General features: G+C 42.8%; 1 protein-coding gene across 1 annotated transcript in view; it reads left to right on the forward strand.

Moving 5' to 3' along the window:
* The window catches only part of SLC1A2 (solute carrier family 1 member 2), a 211532-nt gene that overhangs the window by 166562 nt on the left and 17019 nt on the right, over positions 1 to 27951 (forward strand). The window contains exons 4-9 of the mRNA XM_060262226.1: positions 1530 to 1780; positions 14536 to 14698; positions 17145 to 17271; positions 19688 to 19921; positions 22724 to 22918; positions 26591 to 26725. Coding sequence (XP_060118209.1) covers positions 1530 to 1780; positions 14536 to 14698; positions 17145 to 17271; positions 19688 to 19921; positions 22724 to 22918; positions 26591 to 26725 — 1105 coding nt within the window. The remainder of the gene's footprint in view (positions 1 to 1529; positions 1781 to 14535; positions 14699 to 17144; positions 17272 to 19687; positions 19922 to 22723; positions 22919 to 26590; positions 26726 to 27951) is intronic.

Raw genomic sequence — 27951 nt, forward strand, 5'->3', positions numbered from 1 at the left:
AAAATTGCAAGGAGCAGTAAAAACTTGCGACCGCCATTTTGGAAGATTTAAAAACTTTAAAAATAAATATCTTGACTTTGGGAGCTCCGAGGAAGGTGAAATTGGGCTTGTTATAGAGGGCAAGTCCTACTTTATTGATCCTGATAGTTGAATTGGAAATTGGTGAGGTCCAAAATTTCATGGTTTTTTAAAGGGTTTAAAAGTTTTAAAAATTAATATCTTGGTCTAGGAAGCTCCGAGGACGGCGAAATTAGGCTTGTTATAAAAAGCAAGCTCTAATCTTTTGAACCTGATAGTTAAATTTGAATTCTGTGAGATTAAAATTTTTGGTGTTTTTAAATGTCTGAACACAAACAGCCCCGAACAAAGGCTATTTCATTGGGGAAAATGCAGGATTAATTAGAGGCAATGGAGGCAAGAATGATGAAAGGGGTGAGAGAGATGATAGATGATTCGAAAAAGGAAGTGCTTAGCAGCAGAGCATAATGCTCTCAAGGGGTATAGCAGGAGAGGCAGTCACAAAGGTATGTGGGTCCCAAACCATTTAGGATCTTGAAGGTTATCACCAACACCTTGAACCTGATCTAGTACTCCACCAGAAGCCAGTGCAGCTTATACAGCACAGGTTGAATGAGTGCCATTCATGAGGTCCCAGTAAAGACCCATGCTGCCGCATTCTGGACCAGCTGGAGTTTTCTGGTCAATCTCTAGGGTAGCCTTACATGCAGTGAGTTACAGTAGTCTAATCTGGAAGTGACCATTGCATTGATCACCATTGCCAGGTCTGAGCAAGACAGGTAGAGGGCCAATTGCCTGACCAGGCATAGCTGGAAGAATACCATTCTGGCAACATTTGTGATCTGGGCCTTCACTGATAAGGAGGTGTCCAGGATAACCCAGACTTCTGACAGTTGGTGCTGGTGTTAAGGACACACTGACAAGAGCCAGGGCCAACATGTTGTGTCTTGATTGCATGGTGCAGCAGAGTAAAGACCCAAACTAAAGTAAAGTGAAAGGCCCAAAGGACAAATCCAGCCCACCACAGTAGCTGTGTAGAGGAAAGGAATCCTGCATGTGGCTGATGAACATTAAGTTACTTACTGAAACATTCACTTTATTCATGAACAATGTATTTATCTCAGCTCTTAAACAGTGTTTGGGTCAATGCAATCTTAGGACAGATGTACAGACTGTAATTGCTTCTGTAATTTTGGGATTGATCATTCAGTGAGGATTCTGAGAATTCTGTATTAAAGATTCTTATACACAATCTGTCATGGAAAATAAACAAAATATGTATTTTTAAAAAATAATAATAATGTTTGTGAAATCTAGAAAAGGCAACATTTAAACAACCACAGAGTTCAAAAGCTTAGCCCTAATAATAAAAGCATCCAGCAAGAATGGCAAGGGAAGGATTTTTATTTATTCTGTTAATACTAATCATAACTACTTTGGACAGGTTCTCCAAGTCCCTCAGGAAAATTAGTTGTATAATTACTTTTCTCAATGCATTTTTCACAATGCAGGTCTCTCTGGCTTGGATGCTAAAGCCAGTGGCCGACTAGGTACAAGGGCCATGGTTTACTATATGTCTACTACTATCATTGCTGCTATATTGGGGGTCATTCTGGTCATAGCCATTCATCCAGGCAACCCCAAACTCAAGAAGCAGCTGGGAGAAGGAAAGAAGAATGATGAAGTATCCAGTCTAGATGCTTTCTTGGATCTCATCCGGAATTTGTTCCCTGAAAACCTCGTCCAAGCATGCTTCCAGCAGGTACCTAACAGTTTTCTTGCTTTATTGCTTTAACAGAAAAATCAAATTATATTTGTAAATTCAAAATTTACAACTGATAGGTAATGCTATAGTTTTTTTGTGTGTTTTTAAAGAAAAATAATAAAAACATAAGAGCTGGTGGATCAGACCAGTGATCCATCTAAACTACTTTTCACAAAGTAGCCAACCAGTTTCCCAGGAGGGCCAACAAACAAGGCATAAAGGCCAAGTTCTCCCCTGATGTTGCTTTCTAGCACCGATATTTAGAAGTTTACTGCCTCTCGATGAGGAGATTTCCTTGATGAGTAGGCAGATGGTCCTATTCTCCATGAGTATGCCTAATCCCCTTCTAAAGTTGTCTAAGCTAGTGGCTATCATTCCATTCACTTGCACTGAAATCTACAATTTAATTACTTGTTGAGTAAAGAAGTACTACCTTTTGTCCATCTTAAACCAGAATGATAATCAGATTCCCAGTCACAGTGCTAAATAACTTTGCTACTACTGTGTTTGACTTTTCTACTTTGCTGAATATGTTTTTGTGACTGATTTTGCTGTAGCAGTCACTCCATCTTCAAGATTCTGTTTTCCCCAGCTCAACCGATTGATTCCCCACCAGTTGCTGTGTGGCCGCATTTTGACCAGTGTCTCCCTCCAATTTCCCCTGCGTCATCCTGATCTCTAAAAAACAAGATCATTTAATCTAATTATTTAAGGCATTATTGACTCATAAAATGGCTCCCTTGTGGGAAAAATACAAATAATATTAAGTATTACTGATCTTTGGAGGGCTTTTCTTGGTTGGAACTGGAATCAGGTATGATAGAGGAATGCTTGAGTGCTTCTTGCCTCCCCATCAATGGCAGTTCAGTGCCCATACCAAAGTACAAACTACAAGATGTCACTCAGTTTTACCAAGGTGTTCACAGGATCAACGCATTAGGCTCTGGGAGAGGGGATGTTTAAATTATAATTTATATAAACTTGGCCTCCTGGGCCGAATCATATTATAATGTTCAGCATGACTATGCCCTATGTATTAATGATGCCTCCTCCCCACACCAATACAAGTAAAGGTTCAATGACTTCCTGCCACCTGCTTGTTTTATTAGAGCTGCCCCTGTGGAGTGTACACTCTCTTTCACAAATTGTATGAATACTATCTTGTCAAATTGACTTTTCAAATCACATCAGTTTCAGCAGGAAATAACTGCTTGTAATTAGAGCTGAGATGAAATATTCTTTCTAGTTTGATTTTTGCATTTATTAGTGTGGAAAAGGGCCTCAGCTTTGTGGTGTACTTTTGATTGCCTGCAATTTCATCTTTTCCCCTGTAGTTTTAAAAATCAGCCTTCGGAGGCCTTTCCACAGTTCTCTGTCAGAGTCTACAACATAAATGAAAACAGAAGATTTGTATTACTTACCGTGAAGCTTCCTTCTCGGTGGACTGGCAGTAGGTCGGTCCGACTACTGGGTATAGGCTCCTCCTCCTCATCACAGGGTTGGGTCTACCTCCCAGATCTCTCCAGTCATTTCCAAGTCGCATCTCCTCCTATAGGAAATAACTCCCAAATCCTCCCCATTAAACATACTCCATTACTGAGTACACGAGGAGAAAAACTTTATTATGCTCAACTGCACCATACAGAAATGGATAATTGAACTAGAGGGTTACAAACCACAGTACAGTAACTTACCCCAAAGGAAGGAGTAAGCTCCAGAATCAAGCTCCAAAACCCAGGAAGCCTCTCAACCATCAAAGGGCAGGCCGGACTGACCCACTGCCAGTCCACCGAGAAGGAAGCTTCACGGTAAGTGTTACAAATCTTCCATTCTCTGGTGGTCTAGTCAGTGGGTCAGTCCAACATATCAAAGCTGTACATCCCTGGGCGGAACCGGCTTCCCTGTTTAGAGTGCATGCTGCAGCACATGCCTTCCAAAGGCAGCCTCTGCCGATGCCCACTTATCTACCTTATAGTGTTTGGTAAAGGTATGCACAGACTCCATGTTGCTGCTTTACACACAGCTTCCAAGGAAGGAAAAGACCTATACACTGCCGATGTAGCAGCACCTCTCAGAGAGTGAGCTGTGATCCCATCCGGAGGGATCTGACCTTGGGCCTTGTAAGCCAGCAAAATGTATTCCCGCAGCCATCTACTAAGAGAGGAAGTGGAAACCTTTCGCCCCCGTGACCCTTTACTGAAAGACACAAACAATGAGTCAGACTTTCTCCAGTCTTTTGTATGCTCAATATAAAAACTAAGCACCCTCTTAACATCTAGACAGTGCAACTCCCTTTCCCTAGGAGACTTGGGATTGGGGCAAAGATTCGGAAGCACTAACTCCTGAGATCTATGAAAAATAGAGTTGACTTTTGGAATAAAGGATGGGTCTGGTCTAAGCACAACTTTATCATTATGAAAGACACAGAGTTCCTTATCAACCGAAAGGGCCTATAACTCAGACACTCTACGTGCCGTAGTGATTCCCACTAGAAAGAGTGATTTCAGAGTCAATTCTTTAACCCCACACAATGCCATAGGCTCAGTCTACACAAGGCATTCAACACCACATTCAATTTCCATGAAGGAAACCTATGAACCTGGGGCAGTTTGAGAAGTGCAGTACCCCTCAAAAAATGTTTAATATGTGGATGCATGGACAAAGCCTTACGCCCCTGCACCCCCTGGATAGCAGAAATGGCAGCCACTTGACACCGCAGTGTGCTAGTGGAAAGCCCCTTGTCCACCCCCTCCTGTAGAAAACATAGAACACCTTGAACATTCAATGAATCCCATCCCTGCTGGGCAGACCACAAAGAGAAAACCTTCCAAGTGGTGTTATACACTCTGTTAGTGGAGAGTCTACGAGATGCCAACATAGTGTCCATCACCCTCTTAGCATAACCTAGACCTTCAGGCTGCAACCGCTCAACCTCCAAACTGTTAACTTTAACAATTCCGGCTGAGGATGTGACATGTTGCCTTGAGTCAGGAGATCGTCCCTCCTCGGCAGCCGCCCAGGGGGCTGAACTGACAGCCTCAGCAGCTCCTGAAACCACGCCCGTCTCGGCCAGAAAGGAGCCACAAGCACCATCTCTGCCCTTAGATCCACTACTCTCTGAATCACCCTGGGCAATAGTTGAGTGGGTGGGAAGGCATACAGTAATCCTGTCGGCCACTTGCCGCTGAGCGCATCGGTCCCTTCTGCCTCTACGTCTCTGTTTTTTTGCGAAAAACCTGTCCACCTGCCGATTCTCTGCTGTGGCAAACAGGTCCACCATTACTGGACCGTATCTGTCCACTATCCGACTGAATGTCTCCCTGTGCAGCATCCACTCTGTCTGATCCAGAAAACGTCTGCTGAGCCAATCTGCTAGCAGATTGTCCTTCCTGGGAACATGAACCACCTTGATCAACAGAAGGTTGGCTTCCGCCTACTCGAAAAGTACGTTCACCTCGGCGTGAAGAGAGTTCACCCGGGTCCCCCCTTGTCGATTAACATACGCCTTGGCCGTCGAGTTGTCCATATTGACCAGGATATGGCGGCCTGTCAAGACAGCATGTAAACCCAACAACCCCAGACGAATTGCTTTGAGCTCTAAGTAGTTGATACTGCACTTCATTTCGTGGGGCTCCCATTGTCCCTGAATCATTTCCTCCTGTGAGTGGGCCCCCCAGCCCCACAGACTGGCGTCCGTGGTCACACATACTCTCTGGGGTTCGCGGAGTGGGTGTCCCTGAAGGAAACGGACCGGCTCCAGCCACCATTGCAACTGGGTTGTCACCTCTGGTGAAAGTGTCACCAGTTTGTGTAGCTTGTTCCCTATGATGTCCTGAAAAGGCCTGAGAAAAAACTGGAGGGGTCGAGTGTGGAACCTGGCCCAAAACAGTAAATCCTGACATGAGACCAGCATTCCTAGTAACTGTGCTAGGGACATGACCGGTACCCTGCGTCATTGCAGAATCCCTTGTAACAGGGAGCAGAGCTTCTCCCTTCTCTCTAACGTCAGAAATACTCTGTCCATGGTCGTATCTATCTCTACCCCCAAGTGCACTAACCTCTGTGAGGGAAGTAGATTGCTCTTCTCTACATTTACTACAAAACCGTGACACCGTAACATGGTCACAGTTTGTTGAGTGTCCTCCAGACACTGCTGGTATGACCCCAGGATGACCTCAAGACACTTCAGTAGGTTATCATCTAGATAAAGATACAGGGCCACACCCTACAGTCTCAGCTCCACCACCAGCGTTACCAAGATCTTTGTAAACACGCAAGGAGAGGACTTCAGGCCGAATGGCAGGGCCTGATACTGGAAGTGCTTCCCCCCGTAGGAGAAGTGCAGAAACTTTTGTTGTGATTCCCGAATGGAAACATGTAAAAAAGCCTCGGATAGATCAAAGGAGACCAGGAAGTCCTATGGCTGAATGGCTAGCAACACTGACCGTAAGGTCTCCATCTTGAAGTATTTAGTTTTCACAAACTTGTTGAGCTATTTCAGATCCAGAATGGTTTTGAGCTCCCCATTCTTCTTTGGCACGAAAAAAAATTTATCAAATAAACCCCAAGTCCCTTTTGGGGTGTCGGGACTAACTCTACAGCCCCGATATTCACCAGATGTTGAATGGCCGACAACATTGCTCTGTGAGCGGCCAGATCCCGCTTCCGCAGGACCCAGTGAAAGTGACTGGGAGGGAGAGAGTGAAACTCTATGGCATAGCCCTGGGTCACGACCTCCAACGTCCATTGGTCTTGAATAAATTGATGCCAGGTGTCTGCGAATAGAGAGAGATGACCTCCTATTCTCCCAGTCGCCTAGTGAACAGCATAGTCATTGAGACCACCACCCCCCCTTCTTTGAGAGGGGCTTAGAACTCTGGTCTGACTTTCCAGAATAGTAGGGCTTAAAGTCACAATCCCCTTCTGCTGCCACTTCCCTCTAAAGGAATGAAAGGGTCCTGGTCTGGAAGGCTTCTTGGAGTCTCGAAAGGAAGGGAAAGACTTCCTCTGTTTTGCCTCTTTACCCTTAGAAGGTAGGACCTTCTTTTTATCTCTCTTCTCAATGAGGTACCTATCTAAGCCCTCACCGAACAACAAGGCCCCTTTAAAGGGCACCACTACCACCCATGCCTGGGCCACAGCACCTCCCAATTTCGAAGTCAGATGTTGCGCCTAGCAAGGGAACCCCTGTTTGAGAGCTACTCAGTTTCGGCATCATCTCCCCTGAGCCTGTGGGAAGGTCAGGATCAAGCTCTTCCTTTTCTTTAGGAGTTGCCACAAAGTTAAGGGTTCTTAAAACCTTAGAGAGCAACCTTTAATAATATTCAAGGTGGGAAAGCCTGGATTGCACTGTAGCAGCCTGTACCTCCTCTTTTGAGAGCTCCCCTTCCTCCCTGTCTGAAGGCTGGTCAGAGCACTCTGACTTCTCAGCCGAGCTAGGCAGGGGCAAATCTAAGTCTAGATGAGGTCTGCCCTTAGGTCGCCATTCAAGAGAGTCACTAGGGCTTGTATCTCTGTCTCTTTTTCTTCCCTCCTATTTCTTTCTTAGTGTCGAGGAAGCAGGGGAGTCCAGATGTTGAAGGAGATCCTGCCCCAGCTCTTTTAACATTTCCTGTTTAAGCCACTGAAGCAAGTTTGCCTTGGCATCGTCCCCTGAGAGATTGGGATTCTGTGCCTCTTGTGCCTTCTGAGAGGCCAGTGTCCCTGAGAGAAGAGGTAGGTCGAACTCACTGGGGGAATTGCTTTTTGAACTAGCTGCCATTTCGTTGCCTCCATGCCTCACTGAAACAAAAGTGAAAGTAGAGGCAGTGAGAAATAAAGGCGGGAAGAGCACAAAATGGAAGGCAGTCCACATGCCTTCACTGCGCCCCCTGCTGGCCCTTACAGCGTCTTCTACCCTCCCCTTGGTCCTTCCAATGGCCACCGTACAGGGTTTCTCCCCACTGCTATTCGTCTCACCGCAACGCAGCTTTGGGCTCCAGATGGTCTTGCCTGTGCCATGCCTCTTCCCAGGGCTCTCAGCCACGCTCCCAACCATGCAAGGTCCCTTCCCACTGCCGGGCGACTTACCACGCTGCAGTTTCCAGGCTCACTTGGCTTCTGTGCCGCTTTTGTCACGCTCTGTTCCTGTCGCATCAGCGAGGGAACGGAGCTCCGCAGGGCTCTGCTGCCTCTGGCGACTGGATCTACTCACGAGTAGCCTGCGTTGGCTTGCCTCATGCCGATTTTGTTGGGGATCAACCCCTACGCTCCCGGCCTTCATTCTTCTTTGTCCGGATCCCCGCACTTTCTTAAGAGCGCTCGGAAGAAAGCCGTCCTGCTTCATGCAGGGCTGGAATGAACTGGAGAGATTTGGGAGGTATAGGCCACTCCCCCTCCAGATTGATTGGAAGACCTGACCCTGTGATGAGGAGGAGGAGCCTATACCCAGTAGCTGGACCGACCCACTGACCAGCCACCGGAGAAGTAGAGAAATACTCGACTTTTAGATCCTGTTTGTTTTGTTTCAGTGGCAGCAATTTCACTGAACATGGAAATCTGAACTCACAAAAATTCAGCTTGGTTCTGATTGAAATCAGTAAGGCATGAAGTGATTAACTCTGGTTGCATCCAATGTTCCCTCTAAGTTGAGTTAGCATGAGCTAGCTCACAGATTTTTAGCCTCCAGCTCAAGCATTTTTGTCGTAGCTCAGGAAAAATGCCCCCAGAGCACAATAATTTATGCAGTAGCTCACAACTTTAATGCCAGTAGCTCACAACTTTGATACCTGTAGCTCACAAAGTAGAATTTTTGCTCACAAGACTCTGCAGCTTAGAGGGAACATTAGTCGCATAATGCCTTTATTTCCATATGGACAGTTATTGTTGAACTGTTAACAGTTTTAGTGAATGCCATGCCAACAGGTTTGGACAAAGTTCATTACTTTTCCCCAAATAACTTTTTAAAACCTGAAGCATTATATTGTTGATTTCCTTCAGCCCAGTCTTCAGATTATATATGAGGAATGTTACCAACCACAATTGGCAAAATGCAAATCAGCTAGCTGTCATGAAAACAAGTGCCAAGAACAGTGAAAATAATTGCAGCCAGAAGGTGGAATAGACTTTGGTGGGTGTATCCTCCCAATTAGGACTAAAGAACATCATTGGATCAGAAGCAGGGAGGAGAGGAAAATTTCCTGTTGCTTATTCTACAGTTATTCAGTGCATAAACACTTCAGGCTGTAGTCATACTTTATAAGAAAAGTATACAAACGTGACTTTTAAGGAATGTGTAAAATGTCTCCACAAGCATATGCTTCCACCTGCACTCATCAAGAGATGGGCATGAGTTCTTGAACCCTCCACACGCTCCCTCACAAGCCATCCCTATCCCATCCACGGAGTGACATGGGCGCGATCAGATGGCTGTTACACACCATTCCCATTGCTCAGTTTGGGGTTCCCCCTATACATTTTAGTGGTCATGCACATGTACTAATGCGCCCATGTGCACATGCTCTTTGAGCAGTTTTTTTTTTTTGAGAAGAAAAGCCGGATGCAGCTTGAGGCGGCTTGACGGTTTCACACCGCTAAGGTGCCTGGCTTGCACCCTTTTGCTTCCAGACGCTGAGGAGATAACTGGCGTGCAGTTCAAAAATTTGCTACCATTTTGAAAGTGGTAGCTTTTTGAGCCACTCTCAGGATGCCAAAGGACAGGGTGAGTACAGGATGGGGATGGGCAGCAGATGTTTGTGTTTGGAAGGATTTTTCTAGTCAGTTTCTCAGAGTCAGCCCAAAGTGCCGGTCTGTAATCACCCAATATGACCTTTCTTTCTTTTTTTTTTGTAAATGAATAAAAAAAATTCTTAAACATTTTGAAATGGCATCATTTATGTTATCTAAGGCATTGACTGGAGGCTGTAGAGTATGGGTTGGGAAGTCAAGGTAGGGTAGAGGACACATGGAAAGAAAATTGTCAGCAGTCGCTGAACTAAGTTCAGTGAGAGCCTAGCACAGAGACATTTTGAATCTGACAAAGCTTAATCCCTAATGGAAGACTGTTAATCTCTGATGCTCCAACTGTAACTGTCTATACAACAGTTGTAGAAGAAGAAGACCGCAGAATTATACCCCGCCCTTCTCTCTGTATCAGAGTCTCAGAGTGGCTTACAATCTCCTTTATCATCTTCCTCCACAACAGACACCGTATGAGGTGGGTGGGGCTGAGAGAGCTCTTACAGCAGCTTCCCTTTCAAGGAAAGCTTTTATGAGAGCTATGGCTAACCCAAGGCCATTCCAGCAGCTGCAAGTGGAGGAGTGGGTAATCAAACCCGGTTCTCCCAGATCAGAGTTCGTGCACTTAACCACTACACCAAACTGGCTCTCTGTAAAAGCTGGAGTGCGTTTAAGAATAAAATTGAAGGAAATACTGGATATTCAGTAATTGAATTCAATGCTTTACCTAGTGTACTGCAGCCTGAAGAAGGTGAATGAAATAGATAGTTACCTAGGCCAGGGGTGCCAAACTCATTTGTTAGGAGGGCTGAATCTTACATAAATGGGACTTTGTGTGGCTGAGACATGTGTGTCCTAAAATGTAATGCCGGATAGCGGAGGTATAGACTCTATAAAGGACACAGGCAAACACAATTAAAGATATTATTTTCAACTTAAAATACAAACATGCTTAAAACTTGCAATATTTTATTTAAAATGGAAAGGTAGGGGAATAGTGGGGTTTTGGATTGCAATTTTAAAAATAAAACAAAGAAAAAGCACAAGGATCACACAGCAGAAAACTAAAAATATAAAATGCTCTCAGCCTGAGAAAACATGAAATGGGCAAGGCATTTCAAATTTCTTTCCTCCCCCACCCCCAATCTACTCAGATAAGCAATGACTCTCCAGTGTAATATCCCCTTTTGGCTGTGTGTTTCCAAGTTAGAGTACACTAGGCACTAGTTCTTATGTCCACTGAGAAGAGACAAAGCTAGCTCAAAGCATCCAGGAAGCTTCAGCTGGCTCTAGGAATGCTGCAAAGTTAAGCTCAGCTCCACTCCATTGAAACAAAGTTGCAAGGCAAACAATGAGGGCGTTTTCGCACTCACCTTCAGCCGGCGCGACCCCCCTCTTCACTGCGCAGGATCTGCGCGGATTTCGCACTAAATGCCGCGGAGCAGCCGGAAGAGCCGGAAGCTCCCGGTGCAAAAGCCGCTCAAACGTAAACCGCCAAAAAGCAGTTTCCGTTTGCGCGGCTTTTGCGTCGGGAGTTTCTGGCTCTTCTGGCTGCTCCGCGGCATTTAGTGCAAAATCCGCGCGGTGAAGAGGGGGGTCGCACCGGCTGAAGGTGAGTGCGAAAACGCCCTGAGTGATTTTCCATTCCGGTCTGCTCTGCTGGTCGGCCTGAATTAGAAATCCATTCTGCAGCTTTGCTTTGTGCTTTAGCCTCTGCAAAGAGAAGGCTAAAGGAGCTGGGAATGTTGCAGCCTTGGAGCTCCCAAGGGGAAGGGCAGAAGGGGGAGGGGGGAGAAGAGAGCCCGCAGGCCTGATTGAAGTTCTTGGGGGGCCGATTTGGTCCGTGGGCTAGACATTTGATACCCCTGACCTAGGCTATCCATTGCTGTTGTTGCTGTAACATCAGCCCTCTATTGTAATTTTGCCACTTGTTAAAATCTAGCATCTAGTGTTTTTTGTTAATAATACTGATAATAAATTGTTTGTTTCTAAATATAGAGTAGCAAGCCAAGACTTGTATTAACAGTTGTTACTGTTATACAGTTTTTCCTTTTGTTCCAATATCACTTTTCTGTATAGCTATATTTTTCTGTATAACTGAGCTAAGTTAGCTGTATCTTTCCTTCTTTCACATTTCAGCCAAATGCTTTCTTCCTAATCAGGCCTTCTCAGAAGTGAGTTGAATTGATCTGAGTGGGAGTTTTTTCCAAATGAATTGTAGAATTTTAGCAAACCCTTGTGGTTTTCTCATTTATTTTTCATAATGCCATCAAAAGAAGAGTCACATGGTAATCAGTAATTAGAACAGTATGTGTTAAACACTGAACTGCTTTCTTGCATTTCAGTTATTTATTGTTGATGAGGATGTGGGAATCCATGACTGGTACAAAGCTGAAGGGCGGGAAAATTGACTGAATGGGAGTTCAGCTACTAAGTTATATTAGTGTTTTAATTCCTTTTATATTTCTCCTGGTGGGTATAATGTTAATGCCACTTGGCAAAATGCAGATTGCTTCAGTTGCTTCAGTGTCTTTCAGCTTTTCTTTCTCATTATAAGCTTTTATTGAAGCCCTGTGTTTCTTCAGTGTCTTTCAGCTTTCTCGTTATAAGCTTTTATTGTAGCCCTTTTTTTTCATCCAAGGGTGCTGTGTGGTCATGATGAGAAATTTCTCTCGCTATTCTTTCTGACCATGTATGAACCTGTATTATGAGTGCCTATTTTGAGACTTATACACTAGTTCCACAGTGTTTTTTTCTGTGGAAATCTGAAATGGGGCCCCTAGCTTCTGGCAACACTTAAGCACCTGGCACTTTTAGCAACTAAAAGTTGCATTCTGATCTCTTTTAAACCCTGTAGTTTTATTTATTAAAATGTTACAGAAAACTTTCTGCAATGCATAGCATTCTTTTTAAAATTATTTAAGAAAATAACATACAAAGTGATGGTGAGTATTGCGTTCTTTCGTCACATTGGTTATATTTTGCTGTGTTCATCACTCTTTGTGCTTTTTAAAGAGGGGTTGTTATAGAATCTTGTGCTGCAGACTTTTACTCTTAATTTTATTTGATTTGCTGGCGGTCTTATTTTGTTAGGTCTTATTAGTGTTGCATTGTCATTAGTTTTCTGTTGCCTTATAAACTTCATTAAGGCAATGGGATAGAAATAAATGTCTTCAGTAAATGAAATAAAGTTTAGAGTGACATTTTCCACATATATTCCTCCACCCTTCTTTTTAATTTTTTATAAATGGTAATTAAGCATAGCACTAAAACATCTTCCAGTTCAACTGATCAGTAATTGTCTTTAAATATCAGTGGCTTCTGGCAGGGGTTTTTTCATAGCAGGAACTCCTTTGCATATTAGGCCATAGCCAGTCCTCCTGGAGCTTTAGCTCTTGGAGGACTGGCTACATCAGGAGTGTGTGGCCTAATATGCAAAGGAGTTCCTTCAACAAAAAAGCCCTGGCTTCTGGATAATTGCTATAATGGATGAAAACCTGATTGCTGTCTTGCCAGCTGGCTTTGATGTAATCTTCATAGATTTACGGGAAAAGGCAGAATATAAGCCTATTAAATAAATAAAATAAATAAACTTGATTTTAAGATACTGCTTCTGTATATGGCAATAGTTCTTTACCTAGACAGGAAGAATATGTTTACTTCTATTATTTAAGTATTGATAGAATATAATTTTGGTGTTTAATTTCCTATCCTATGTGGTAACTGTAGTATACCATGACTTACCCTCGATGTGTAAACCCAGTCTTGATGTTCTAGGAATGGTAATTTTCTCAGTGACTTGAGCCAGTTGTAGAAATGGCCATAGCTTCTTTTAGCTTTGTAATCTGAAGAAGCTCCATTTTTCAGATCAGGTAACTTTACAGTGACTGATTCTACTGTAGCAATCGCTCCACCCTCAGGCTTCTGCTTTCCCCAGCTCAGCTGATCAATTCCCCTCCAGTTGCTGCACAGCTGCATATTGACCCTCGTTTCCATTCAATTTTTCCCATGTCTTCCTGATCTCCAAAAAAACAAATCAGGAAGATGCAGGAGAAATTGGAGGGATATGCACTTTAAAATGCAGCCACATAGCAACTGGTGGGGAATTGATTGGTTGAGCCGGGGAAAGCAGAAACTCGAGGGCGGAACAACTGCTACTGTGGAATCAATCAGTGAGATTCTTGCCTAGGGTTAGAGAATGGATGTTCTCATCAGGAATTTGTCTGGGCACACCATCAGGCAACTTGCTACCATGTAACTTGTGTGATTCACCCAGGTGATGTGGTGGCTATGACCTGATGCCACACAACTCACCTAGGTTCAGTAGCAGCCTTCGCATAACTTGGGTACACCTAGCAGTAGCTACCACACAACTCAACTGAGCAACTTGTTACAGCATAGCTTTTGCACTTGGCCAGATCTTTCCCAAAGAGTGACTGCCAGAGGAAGTTAAGGAGGGAAAATTGACAGACAGTATGATTAGTGCTTAAAATATCAGAGTTGGAACTGGGAGACCCAGATTTCAATTCCCACTTTGCCATGGAAGCTGCTGGTTGACCTTTAGGCCAGTCTCTCACTGTCGACCTAATCTACCTCACAGGATTATTGTGAGAGTAAAACATAGGAGAGGAGAATGATGTAAGCTGCTTTGGGTCCCCATTGGGAAGAAAGGTGGGGCAAAAATTAAATCATATATAAAACTAAAGACTGAGTGCAGATAAAAGAAAAGTTAGTTGGTCAGTGGGAAGGCAAGAGGGAAATGGGGCATGGATATGAATTGACAGGAGGATAGAAAGAGGAAATAGTGTTAGGAAGGTGATACAGGGCAAAACGAAATGACCCTTGCAAGTCTTTGTGGGTTGTTCTATTCCCCAATTCAAATGCTAGTGTACTAGTGGCCCCAGTCTACGTCTTGTATGTTCCATGCAAATGACTGCATACAACAAATCAGTTTAGAAGGGCACCTGATGTGAAAAAGTGTAAAGTGGTTTGTTATGTAACAAAGACATTTGCAGTCTGTCTTTTGATTCTGTCAGATTCAAACAGTCACTAAGAAAGTACTTGTCCCTCAAGAAATTGAAGAACCAGCTAATGTTACAGAATCCATTTTTGCCATGATGAATGAAACAGAAGTAACTGCAGAACCACAGACGGTTATTAAGAAGGGCCTTGAATTTAAGGATGGAATGAATGTTTTAGGTAAGGAAATAGCTTTCTCCAGTTTTATATTGAATCTAATCAGTTGTTTTTCCCTTATTAAGTGTGAAACAGCTTGGGTTTTTTTAGCTTAGCCTTTGGTTTCAGCTCCCTAAACTAAACCAGAAAGGTTGTTGTCTATGAATGCTGTTACATGAAAAGTTCAAACATTCACCCTCATTCTGTTGAGAAGTCTCTCCCCGTCCCCCAAAGATGGCCTTTAAAAAAATCAAGTCCACCAATGTCTATACACACTTCATAAGATATGATCAAGGTATTTTTTGAAAATGTTTAAAACTATATTTTGGAAGAAATATAATGTATATAACAGTTTATGTCGCTTTATGAGACAGCCTCATGTATTCAATAGTGATGGAGTTTCAAAACACTGATGTCACAAAAAGTAGCTAAACTCATATTCATTTATAAACTGATTGCATTCCATGCCAATTTTAGTGGGGTATTTGGCTTAGCTTATAATTGTGGTGGCTTCCAGATAGTTGGCATTCATTTGGCTGCATTATGATAGATGTTTAGATCTCCAATATGCTTTTTATTGCGTAGCAGTTATGGAAAGTCCTGATTTGAATCAGAGCCACAAGATATAGCAGTTCTCTTTCTTCCCATACAATGTTCCCAGCCTCAAATACCCCCTACCCAGAGCTGATATTTTCCTCAGGTGAGATTGTCTGTATGTTATCTGCATCTTCCCCTGACAAGGCTAATAGATCTGCAGGAGGTAAGTGACAGTGTAAGGAAAAGATTTAAGCTCACTTCTTCCCTCACTGCAGCCCCTATCCAAATTCTCTCCCTCCTAGCTGCTATTGCAAAATAAAGAACATGCAGGAAATCTGAGCACAAATCTTTCCAGCATCTCATCTAGTTTAGCCCCTAATTTGCACAAGTCTCTTCTTTGAGCATAAACAATTATCTAGATCCTGACATTTATTAGTTCAAACTTTCTATATTTTAAGAAACAGCCAACCATATTTTACATTGCATTCATCCATAAGTGTTTTTATAATATAAATATATATATTACCATTATAATATAATATAATATAATGGTATAATATTAATCAATTATACCAGATTATCTTGGAAAATCTTTCAATTAGCTACTTTGGCCTTATCAAATTGCCAGCAATCATCTAATAGTTAGGTGATCAGTTGCTTAATTGATAAGACTCTGGTACCATTAATGCCTGTGGAGATTGACATTGATTTTAGCTAATCAGGATTGTACTCATACACTCAGGACTCTTCTGGGTTTATCAGTTTCAGAGAATCTATAAAATAACCAGGGTTGTCATCAGTTTATAACAGGGGTTGCCAAACTTGCTTAATATAATAACCACTAAGAATTCAGATGTTTGAGAACCACAAGACATGAACAAATACTACACACACTTTGTATTAGAACTCTTAGTACTGGACTCAGTGGCACAGCCACTTTATATGCTCATTTTTCTCCCTTGGCTCTTGCATGCTCTTTCCCCACTCTAGGTGTCTGGGTGATCTCTGTGGTGGACAAGAGCTTGCAAGCCTGCCTATTTCTCCCTCTTTCCCTGCTTCACATATGGTGAAACTAGATGCCTACCTATGGGTCAGCACTCAGAGGCTGACTGAAGTCCTGATGCTGTGCACACTTACTCAAGAATAAGCCTCAACCTCTGAGTGCCACACAATATGTGTGAAAGAGCCACATGTGGCTCCCAAGTTGGGCTACCCCTAGTCTATAAAATAACCAGGTCGGAAACTGAGACCGCACAGATCTTTCTGTTGGCTTTTCAAATCGCATTCATCTCATGTGGCAGAAAATACATTTACTGTACTCCAAAGTGTACAAACATAGCTTTCTGTGTTTTATTTGGTTATTTATTATTAATAATTATTAATAAAAATGATTCATTATTCCAATTGCCTTTTACTTTCTCTTAGCAATTTACTTCCTGTTTGTTGATTTGCTTGATGGTAACAAATATATTTGTTTTTGCTTTATGGGAGATGTATGAAGGAGCCCATGGAGTTACAGATCCTTGGAAACATATATTTAATATGCAGATCTCCCATACTTTCCCTTGACTCATGGGGATAGTAATTGGCTACTGACTTTCATAATCAGTTAGCTACAATAAACTGAGTATATTTGTCTGTTATGATTTATGACACAACAGACTGATTTCAGAATATAATTTGGTTTGTGAATTAGGCATGACAGTTTTGGAAAAGGCATGCCAGTTTGTCATAATACAGTTATTACTTTTTGTACAAGAAGGGATTATGTCTCTGGGGCTCCAGCAAGGTAGTAATAATATAAATTGCACTTCAATTAAATAATTGCTTTTGAGACTACTTAATAATGTTACAGGAATGAGTTCATGAAGTTAATAGAATTCTTCACTTTGATGAAGCCTCAGTACTTTCAATTCTAGCATTCTTCCAATAGGTCTTATTGGGTTCTTCATTGCTTTTGGCATTGCAATGGGCAAGATGGGAGAACAAGCTAAGATGATGGTGGATTTCTTCAATATCTTGAATGAGATTGTAATGAAATTGGTAACCATGATCATGTGGTAAGTCTAAGTACTCACTTTTTGAGATATACTATATCATTTGCATTTTATGCATAATTTCTTATTTCTTTTTTATTTTTATTTATGCTTCTATTTTCTCCTTAATGGGAATCCAAAGCAGCTTATAACGTCATTTTCCCCTTCTCCCTCACAACAGCAACCTCATATGGTAGGTTAAAATAAGAGCGAGTAAGGTTATCTTACGAGCAACAGGAGTTAACCCATCCCTCCCAATTCATCAGTGAAACAAGGCAAAACTGGCTAACTGATGCACTTGATGTCACCTAGTGACAGGGCTCTTTTTTTAGCAGGAGCTCCTCTGCATATTAGGCCACACCTGCCTGATGTAGCCAATCCTCCAAGAGCTTAGAGGGCTGTGATTACAGGGCCTATTGTAAGCTCCAGGATGGCTACATCAGGGGTGTGTGGTCTAATATGCAGAGGAGCTCCTGCTAGAAAAATAGCCCTGCCTAGTGATCTTAATGGCTGAATTGGGGTTTGAATCCAGGTCATCCAACTCTAGAGTGTCCAACCACAGCCTGGCTATCAGTAGGAGACCGGGGGTAGGGACATGGGGATGGCTGTTGGTGATGGTGTGAAGTCATTTCCAGGGCAAACGCCTCTCAAGGCATCATCAGAAAATCTGTGGTAAAACCATATAGTTTCCAGTGATTCCTAGAAAGTACTGATGTCACTTCTAAGTTTTCCCATCAGTCCATCTGCCATGTTTATTTTTTTTTCTTTTGCCACTGCTTGGAATGGTATTAGGAAACCAGAAATGAATGTAGAGGAATCTCTTGCCTCAGGGATGGGGGAGGGGATGGCTGGCAATCCTATCCTAGTCTAGGATTCAATTCCCAAAAGAAGTTCTTACTTAGCTTTTGTACGTTGAATTTATTGCCCAATGTTATGCTCATTTCAGAGCAGACTGGGTTTGCTTCAAGATCATTACACAGTTGCTGCCCTTGCAGTAGCACTAGGATTGGCACCCAAATCCAGCCCCTAGCACTGGTGTAGCTACAGCTAGTGACACATCTTTCTACCCAAGACTCTTAGTCACACATGCTTAAAATATTTTAAAATATTAATCATACAGATGACAACATTTTTTTCCTGTGGCGATAGATCCTTTTCTTCTGTGTATATTCTGTCCAGTTATTTATGGCTTCTTTCTAAGGAAGGATTCATCCCCTCCAGCAGTTCCAATGATTTTTGAAACTCTTGTACCATAAGAACATAAAACAAAGCTGGGCATTTGGTGATGATGCCATGTGAACTCTTTTTGTAAGGATTATACCCAGTGAATTTTTCAGAAAGCAGACTGAATGGCACCTGAAGAAAAGTATGTCCCGATACATATGAACAGATGAGCCAGTCAAAATTGATGATTAGTAACTTTTGTCAACTTGCTTGCTATGCTGAATATATTCTCAAGGATTCCTTGGGAAGTCGCTTTCCTCCCTTCTTCTCTGCTAGATACTCCTTAGAAGCAGGGTCCTATTAGTTCACATCATCTTTTGTACTACATGATTAGGTACATTGCCATTGACTTATCACTTGCATCCAGAACCAATTCTTCTTGATCAGTAGAGAAGGTCACAAGAAACTCCTACAACAGTGAGAGCAGTGGTGGTTATCTGGCCTATTCTGATAAGACTCCCATTTCAGTAGTGAAGAATGTAGGTGGACAGGAACCAATTCAGCACGAACAGACAGGGCTAGCTCTAGACTGTTGGCACCCCAGGCACCACCACCACCACCATTGCACTGATAGCATCACCAAGTCATGGGGGGGGGGGCAATTCAGCATCCCCAGAAGACTGGCATCTTAGGCAGTTGCTTAGTTTGCCTAGTGGCAGGGCAGGCCCTGCTAACAGACAGAATTTGTGAGCAACTCCTATGTGGACTCAGATTCTTCACTTAACATGATTTTTGGGGCAAGGTTTTTGTTGGCAATGTTACCATGACTGTGATAAGTAGATGCCCAACATCGCTGAACATCGCTGAATGTATGGTACCAACTTTAGCACCAAAAATTGTTTTAATTAATTTAAACTGTTTTAAATTGTTTTAATTGTTTAACTGATAATTGATTGTCAATTTTAATTGTTTGCTCACTGTTTTATTGTTTGGTGCTTAATTGTTGATAGCCGCCTGAGCCTGCTTCGGCGGGGAGGGCGGGAAGAATAAATAAATAAATAAACCTTTAAGGAACAATTATGAACTTAGAAACTTAGAAATGGTAGGGGCAGTTGAAGGTAATGGCCTTAACCAGGTAGTTAGGAAACTCAACTAAATGTTTAGTGTAAAATCCAATGAGTACATGAATGGGGTCATGTTTCTTTTGAGCCAGATGCCTCTGTGTTGGCATTCCTACATCATTTTAAATTGGTTACCTTTCCCCCCTTTCTTTTAGGTATTCTCCATTTGGCATTGCCTGTCTCATCTGCGGGAAAATCATTGCAATCAAGGACTTGGAAGTAGTTGCTAGGCAACTAGGCATGTACATGGTAACTGTGATCATAGGCCTTGTCATCCATGGAGGGATCTTCTTGCCTTTGTTGTACTTTGTTGTAACAAGGAAAAATCCCTTCTCATTCTTTGCTGGAATCTTTCAAGCATGGATTACTGCTCTAGGCACTGCTTCAAGGTATTTAATATGAAATGTTGGTATATTTAATAAGGGATTGAGTTCCATATTAGTACTTAGTTTATAATTCTTACCCAGGTGGCTGTTCAAACCCTGCATATATCTCAACCAGAAAGCATTAAGTTTCTGGATACTTTCAGAAATATAAATTATTTTATTTGGGATTCTCAGTGCATTTCTAAGAACATTTCCCTGGGAAGAGGCCCTAGTTAATAGAACTGCATGGGAATCTGAGTAGACCTGTTTAGGATTGCTTTCTCAACAAATACCACATTACATAGTAGAACAAAGTAGGAGTCCACTAGCACCTTTAAGACCAACAAAGTTTCATTCAGAATGTAAGCTTTTATGTGCTAGAAGCACACTTCCTCAGACAATAAGATGGAATGGAAAGCAGTCCTACATATAGAGAGAGTGAGCAGTGAATTAGTATGCAAAATCATGGAAATGTTTTTTAGCAGATTAAAAAAAATCACAAATTGGGTGATTGCTAGTTTGTGTTGACTGGGCAGAAACTAGCAATCACCAGACCCCAACTTGTGACACAAAAGCTTACATTCTGAATAAAACTTAGTTGCTCTTAAAGGTGCTACTGCATTCCTACTTTGTTCTACTGCTTTAGACCAACACAGCTGCCCACCTGGATCTATCCACATTACATAGTATTATTAATCATTATTACTAGCTAATCATTATATCTAGCAATGTACTATATTCACTTAAGACGAGATTTTTTTTTCCAGATGAGAAGCCATCTTATATTCACACACAGGTTACAAGTCTACAAAGTAATGTTTAAAATTCCTTTTTGTGTTTAACATTTTTCCAAAGCGGGGTGGGGAGGTTGTCCTTTTAAAAGATAAATACGGTATAAATCAGTCAACGGACTCTATAGTCATATTGCTTCCCAGCTTCTTTGACTCACTGTGTGTGCGTGCATGCATGCATGAATATATCTAGTTCCCTTTGATCATTACCATTGCATTTTTTGAGGTCATCTAGTAATCTTCCTCTCAGAAGCAAATAACTGATCTTAGCTGGTAGCCTTGCCATGATGGTCCCTTTGTAGCTGTTGCACTCTGTTTAGCACTTCTTTTCAGCACCATCATAGCTCCTGGCTCTTCCTGGCCTCCATTTCCTAAGGCTTACAAGGCCAACATCTCCCTCCTGATCTTCAGGGAAGATTTTTTCAGCTTTTCTGACAGAACTCAATAGTGACCTAAAGCCTCATTATGTTTCCAATTCCCCCCCCCCCCCAACAACCACTTATCTTTTTACTTCTTTTCACTTTTCTTTTTACTGGGGCCTGTCAGAGCTGACCTCTCCTCTGAGTTAGTTGGTTCCTATGGCAACTGGAACTAGTTAGCAACCTGTTTTTTCCCTGGGGTTTTCTTAAACAACGGTCATTTTTGCACTCTTCACCGCGCAGGATCTGCGCGGATTTCGCACTAAACGCTGTGGAGCAGCCAGAAAAGCCGGAAGCTCCCGGCGCAAAAGCCGCTCAAACTGACACCGCCAAAAAGCAGTTTGGCGTTTGCGCGGCTTTTGCGACGGGAGCTTCCGGCTTTTCTGGCTGCTCCGCAGCGTTTAGTGTGAAATCCGCGCAGATCCTGTGCGGTGAAGAGGGGGGTCGCGCCGGCGGAAGGTGAGTGCGAAAACGACCAACATTCACAACACTGAATAGCTGTCATTCTGTTTAGTATTTTACTGTTTGATATCTAGCCAGCCTGTTTTCTACAATTTTATGGGGTTCATGTTAGCTTTAAGTGAAAAAACAACAACAGTGCATATGGGGTGTGAGAAGTTTCTCAGTTTAGGGATGCCATTTCAAGTAATATAAAGGCTGGGCACATTGGGCATTGCTTGTTTCATCTGTGACTCAAAGGATTCACTGGCTGAATGGATTATTTTCTTGTAAGAGCCTTAACAGGCTAAAAATCCATGTAAATCTTGCAACAGTTTTCCCACTGTGGTCAACTAAATACTTCCTGGGAAACCTCAAGTAGGGCAAGAGGGCAGTAGTTCTCCCCAACTGTTGCCCCAGCAATTAGTATTCAGTTGCATACTGCTTTCGATAATAGAAATTATATGCTGAACAGCTGTTATAGACAGGTCCACCAATTTTTTCCTAATATCTTTTTAAGGTCATATAAACTAGTTATGACTGCATACTATCAACAAGTTCCATGAATTATACATTCTTCTTCATAGTCTCTTTGCATGATACTAATGGTTAATTGAATATATGCAGATTCAAAGCAGAGAAACCTCTAAAACTAACCATTAAAAAGTAGGGCTGGAAAAACCCAAATTTTCCCATCCACGTGGCAGCCATTCAGGCTTTTCTGTGATATCTCCCAAAACTTTTCAGCAAAGCAGGTTTGAAAAAGATTGTAAAACATCCAGGGAAACCATGGGAGGTGCACAAATGTCCCACAATGCTATGGGGAAGCAGAGGGGGGGGGGATATTTCCAAGAACATCAGACTAAGTGCAAATGACCCATGTGGAAGCACCCTACGTAATATCATCCCATGAAGTAAGAATTTAATATGTAACCAGTGTTCCCTCTCAGCTGAATTAGCGTGAGCTAGCTCACAGTTTATAAGCCTCCAGCTCACACATTTTTGTCTTAGCTCAGGAAGGATGACCTCAGAGCACACTAATTTATGCAGTAGCTCACAACTTTAATGCCAGTAGCTCACAAAGTGGAATTTTTGCTCACAAGACTCTGCAGCTTAGAGGAAACATTGTATGTAACTTCTCTCTATGTACCCCTTTCTCCTTTTTCTTGAATCGTCAGTGCTGGTACATTACCTGTTACCTTCCGCTGCCTTGAAGAAAATTTGGGCATTGATAAGCGTGTGACAAGATTTGTTTTACCTGTGGGAGCCACCATTAACATGGATGGGACTGCCCTTTATGAAGCAGTGGCTGCCATCTTCATAGCACAGATGAATGGAGTTGTGTTAGATGGGGGACAGATAGTTACTGTCAGGTGAGTTAAATGTTCTGCAATAGGAGATTATAAAAAAGACTGGATTATAATTTGTTACAATGCAGGTATATGGAAACCATTTTCATTAAGCTAGCTATAATTAACTATTTTGCTTTGTTCTGATTTTAAAAAAAAAAACACCAAAAACCTTTTCACTGGCGTGCCAGTGGCATACCTAGTGTTTTTGACACCCAGAGCAGATCATTTTTAACACCCCTGTCTTCTATACAACAAAATTATTTTCAGTAATAATCTTGAAATTAAACAAATCAAAAAAATCAAGTTTTCTAATCCTAATTCGAGGTGTGGGTGGGTAATATCACAAACACAAGGTTTCCCAGGAAACTAGCAAGCCCTCGGTCTAGCATCTATGACATGCTCTTTGTGCTGGACACCACATCAGAGGCCTGGAGTAATTTGGCACACACTAATCTCCCCCTCATTTTTTAATGAAGAATCAAGGCTAGATCGGGGCAAGAATTTACTTGAGGAAGCTGGCATGCTCTTAATGGGGTCAAAAATATACCAGGTCATGTTATTTATGTTTACAAGCCTGAAAACGACTCAGCTGAGGCTATCATACTTTGGTTACTCAGGGGTGTCAAACTCATTTATTTCAAGGCCTGGATCTGACATAAATGGGATTTTGTGGGGCTGGGCCATCATGTAATGCCAGGTAGTGGAGATATAAATTTTACACCCCAAGACAAACACAATTAAAGATACTAAGTTTTTACTTAAAATATAAACATGCTTTAAAATATTTTTATTTTATTTTATTTAAAGTGGAAAGGTGGGGGAATAGTGGGATTTGGCAATGCAGTTATAAAAATAAAACATGAAGAAAAAGCACATGGATCATAGCAGAAACTAAAAATATAAATCAAAGATTTCAGGTTTTCACAGCTGGTAACATCATTAGGGTTTGTAGAATCTTTCGGGCTCAAGTGCCGTGTTCTACTGGAGGAAGTTTTCCTTCCAGACGTTTCGTTCTCAGCTGCGGAGAACATCCTCAGTGGCGTTGCAGGCTGGAGCAGGCGCTCTGACCTTCTTGGCTGCTGAATGCACAGCAATGCATGGCAACTCAATGCACAGCAGCCAAGAAGGTCAGAGCGCCTGCTCCGGCTGCAACGCCACTGAGGATGTTCTCCACAGCTGAGAACGAAACATCTGGAAGGAAAACTTTCTCCAGTAGAACACGGCACTTGAGCCCAAAAGATTCTACAAACCCTAATAAAAATATAAATGCTCTGATCTTAGGAAAACATGAAATGGCTGGGCATTGCAAGCTTTTCCCCCACCCTAGTCTACTCAGATTGGCAATGACTCTACAGTGTAATACCACCCTTTGGCTGTGGGTTCTCAGGTTAGAGTACTCACTAGGCATCAGTTGTCAGGTCCATTCAGCAGATACAAGCTGGCTCAAAGCATCAACACTTTATTTGCAAGAACACAACTCCAGGAAGCATGAGCTTCAGCTGGCCATAAAAACACTGGAAAGTGAAACTGAGCTCCACTCCATTGAAACACATAGTAGCATAGACAAAGTTGCAAGGAAAACATGGAATGGATTTTCCATTAAGGTCTCTGAGCCGGCAAAGACAAGACAGGGAACTTCAGCAGCCTTGGAGCTTCAAAGGGTGAGGACAGAATGGGGAGGAGAAGGGAGAAAAGAGCTGTGGGCCTGATTAAAGCCCTGGGCAAACTGGTTCTGGTCCACGGGCCAGACATTTGACAACCCTGGGTTACATTATAAGAAGACAATAGTCACTGGAAAAGACAATAATGCTAGGCAAAGTGGAAGGGAGCAGGAAAAGAGGGAGACCCAGTATGAGATGTATTGGCTCAATCGGAAAAGAGGTGAAAAGGGGTAAAATGTGTTTTCCCAATGGAGTAAAGTTTTGCTGTGTGCCTGGCAGCCTGCTGCATGCTTCTACCCCCAGCCCCCCCCCCCAATTGGTCAGGTGTGAAGCTCTGTGTTCTGAGGTGGAAATGAGTTAAAGGAGAATGCAGACAGTTGAAGCACACTCCTCTCCCTCATTGCTCATCTATGCAGCTCTGTATTCTGAGGTAAAAATCACTTAAAGAACATTTTAGACAGTTGAACACAGTTGCTTTTCAGGAAACTTCTGTGTAATAACATCAGTGACTCAAGATTCCTGAATAGACATTTCCCATAAAAGTCAGTATGGCAAATGACCTTATAAATGCTCAGGGGGAGGTGGCACACGACCTTTCTACAAGCCATTTCAATGCATGCCTCCCTCATGAACCTGAACAGCTGTCCACCACATCACGCGTCCCTCAATCCAACTTCCCCTCATGCCTCTTACACCTTACTGCCCCCAAGAAGGCTCCTGGCATATGTCATGCCAGATACACCAATGCTAAAAAGAGGAAGCAGTTTAGGAATGCAGCAAAGAAATATGTGTGTGGTACTCCTGTGGTGCACCAAGCAGCAGTGGCCAAATACCAGCAAATACCAGCAGTGGCCAAATACCAGAGTGGCACAGTCTCAATATGAACAAAGCGATCCTGTAATACGGGTATATAGGTGATCACTTCCCTGAAAGGTCAAGGCTCACTCAGGCATTACATATGATCCTGATGTGGCTTATGAGGCAGACAGCACTCTAGCTCTGGGTACCATGCACACAAATGCAAGTACTGCAATGCCTTCAAGTGGAAGGAGCATGTGTTGCAGCAATGGCAAGGTGCATTCCCCCTCTTCAAACTTCACCTGTAAACCTCTCTATGGTCTGCTACTGGGCAGCCACCCTGAGCACACCCATTTCATGGCAACATGACATCATTCCGGGCCAAGCAGGTTCTACAAGATGGCTTTATACCCACCTTCAAAGGTCAGGGACAGGTGTATCACTTGGTTGGAAGTCTGCTGCCAGCATCTCAACATGAAGCCCAATTCCTGCAAATCTATTTCATTGGCGAGGACAAAAAGAAACTGCACTTGAGGTGCAGCAATGTTCCTGACATCAAACAGGGATTGCAGAGGATGCTACACAATATCAACAGCTGCATAAAGAACCTGAAGACTGCCCTGGACCTAGTACCTCCAACTTTTCACAAGCTACTCCTCAAAGTGGGGGCTCCAGTGATGCTGCTTACAGAACCTCAATTCACTTACAGAACCTCAATTCACCCAAACTCTGCAATGGCACCAGACTGTGAGTGAAGGCACTCTACAGGAATGTCATCGAGGCCACATTGCCCACCAGCAGTGCTCGAGGGAGCCAGTGTTCATACCACGCATACCCTCAGATAAACACTTTGAGTTCAGGAAGGCTGTAGTTCCCCTTCACTTCATGTGTTTTCTCCATCAACACATTTCACCTTATTTGAACACCTTTGTGAAGTTCAGCTACTATGCTATCATATTACAAAACCAATTCCAAAAAACAAAACATCCTTCCTACAAAACAAAAACATTTTAAATACATAGAAGTATAACTGGACTAAAGGTAAATATCATAGCAAAGCACAGGTTTCATGCCAGTAGTATATATACTGTACTGAATTGTTAAATACTTTTATTCCTGTAGACTTCAAAATGGGTCACAACCCCAACCCCATGTGTGTGTGATTCCAATATTGGTACAAGAAATGTTAATAGAAATCTCTCTTTTTAACAAGCAAATGTTTTTAATCTTACAGCCTGACAGCCACCCTTGCAAGTGTTGGCGCTGCCAGTATACCAAGTGCAGGACTGGTTACCATGCTTCTCATCCTCACTGCAGTGGGCCTTCCCACTCAGGACATCAGCTTACTTGTTGCTGTAGATTGGCTCTTGTAAGTAAAACTGACACCACTGTTTCTTTGATCTTTATTACAGTAGTGACCATGTGAGTGCCTATTCGCCCATATTTCAATTCCCCTCACTATGAAGCCCTCTGGACAAGCACCCTTAAGTCAGCACCATGAGTTGTGCAACTGACCAGTGCATTGTGGGGAATGCAGGTGAATTGTTTCTGGTGTCAGTTTGTATGACCAAAAAGAAAGCATTCAAAGTAATTCTACGAATAGTTTTTATATCTTGTTTTAAGTAGGGTTGCCAAGACATATCTGGGGACTTTGGGGGTGGAGCCTGGAGATTTGGGGGGTGGAGCCAGGAGACATTGGGGCGGAGCCAGGAGCAAGGGTGTGACAAGCATAATTGAACTTCAAGGGAGTTCTGGCCATCACATTTAAAGGGACCGCACATCTTTTAAATCCCTTCCCTCCTTAGGAAATAATGAAGGATAGGGGCACCTTCTTTTGGGGCTCATAGAACTGGACCCCCTGGTCCAAGCTTTTTGAAACTTGGGGGATATTTTGGGGAGAGGTACTGGATGCTATGCTGCAAATTTGGTACCTCTATCTCAAGAAACAGCCCCCCAGAGCCCCAGATACCTGCAGAACAATTCTCTATTATTTCCTATGAGAATAAGTCTCCATAGGGAATAATAGAGTTCCCTCCCCCCCCCTCCCCCTCCGCTTTCTCTGTCTCACTCACACATACGCTTAACTGTCTCTGGTGCCTCCAGAATGAGGTCTGGAAAATACTGGGGCTATGCTGCTCTCTTTTACAAACCCGCTCACCTGTCTGAAACAAAAACAAACCAAATGGAGGGGCTGCACTCTGACGATATCGGCTGTTGCTAACCCTTCCCCATGAAGTACTTCCTGCTTCCTACTCCAATTTAAAGGCACACACACATTTTAAAACCGGACCTGTTTGCAGGTCCTGCCGGAGATCTAAAGGTACATAGTGGCTGTGGGGGAGGGGCTGCCCCGCCGGCCAGCTGGCTGGGGGCGGGGGGAAGCCTGTAAAACCAGGAGATCCCCTGCTGGGACCTGGGGATTGAGAAGCCTTGTTTTAACGCCAATTGACATGTTACAAGTGCTTCCCAGGTGTGTGGTACAAAGTTCAGTGCCACTGGACTCAAATGTTGTTCTATTGATTCAGACCAACATGGCTACCCACCTGAACCTGTAATCCTGACTGTACAGAGGTGCCAGATCTGCATTTCACAGAT

The sequence above is a fragment of the Heteronotia binoei genome, chromosome 21, assembly GCF_032191835.1.
Source record: "Heteronotia binoei isolate CCM8104 ecotype False Entrance Well chromosome 21, APGP_CSIRO_Hbin_v1, whole genome shotgun sequence".
Lineage (NCBI taxonomy): Eukaryota > Metazoa > Chordata > Lepidosauria > Squamata > Gekkonidae > Heteronotia > Heteronotia binoei.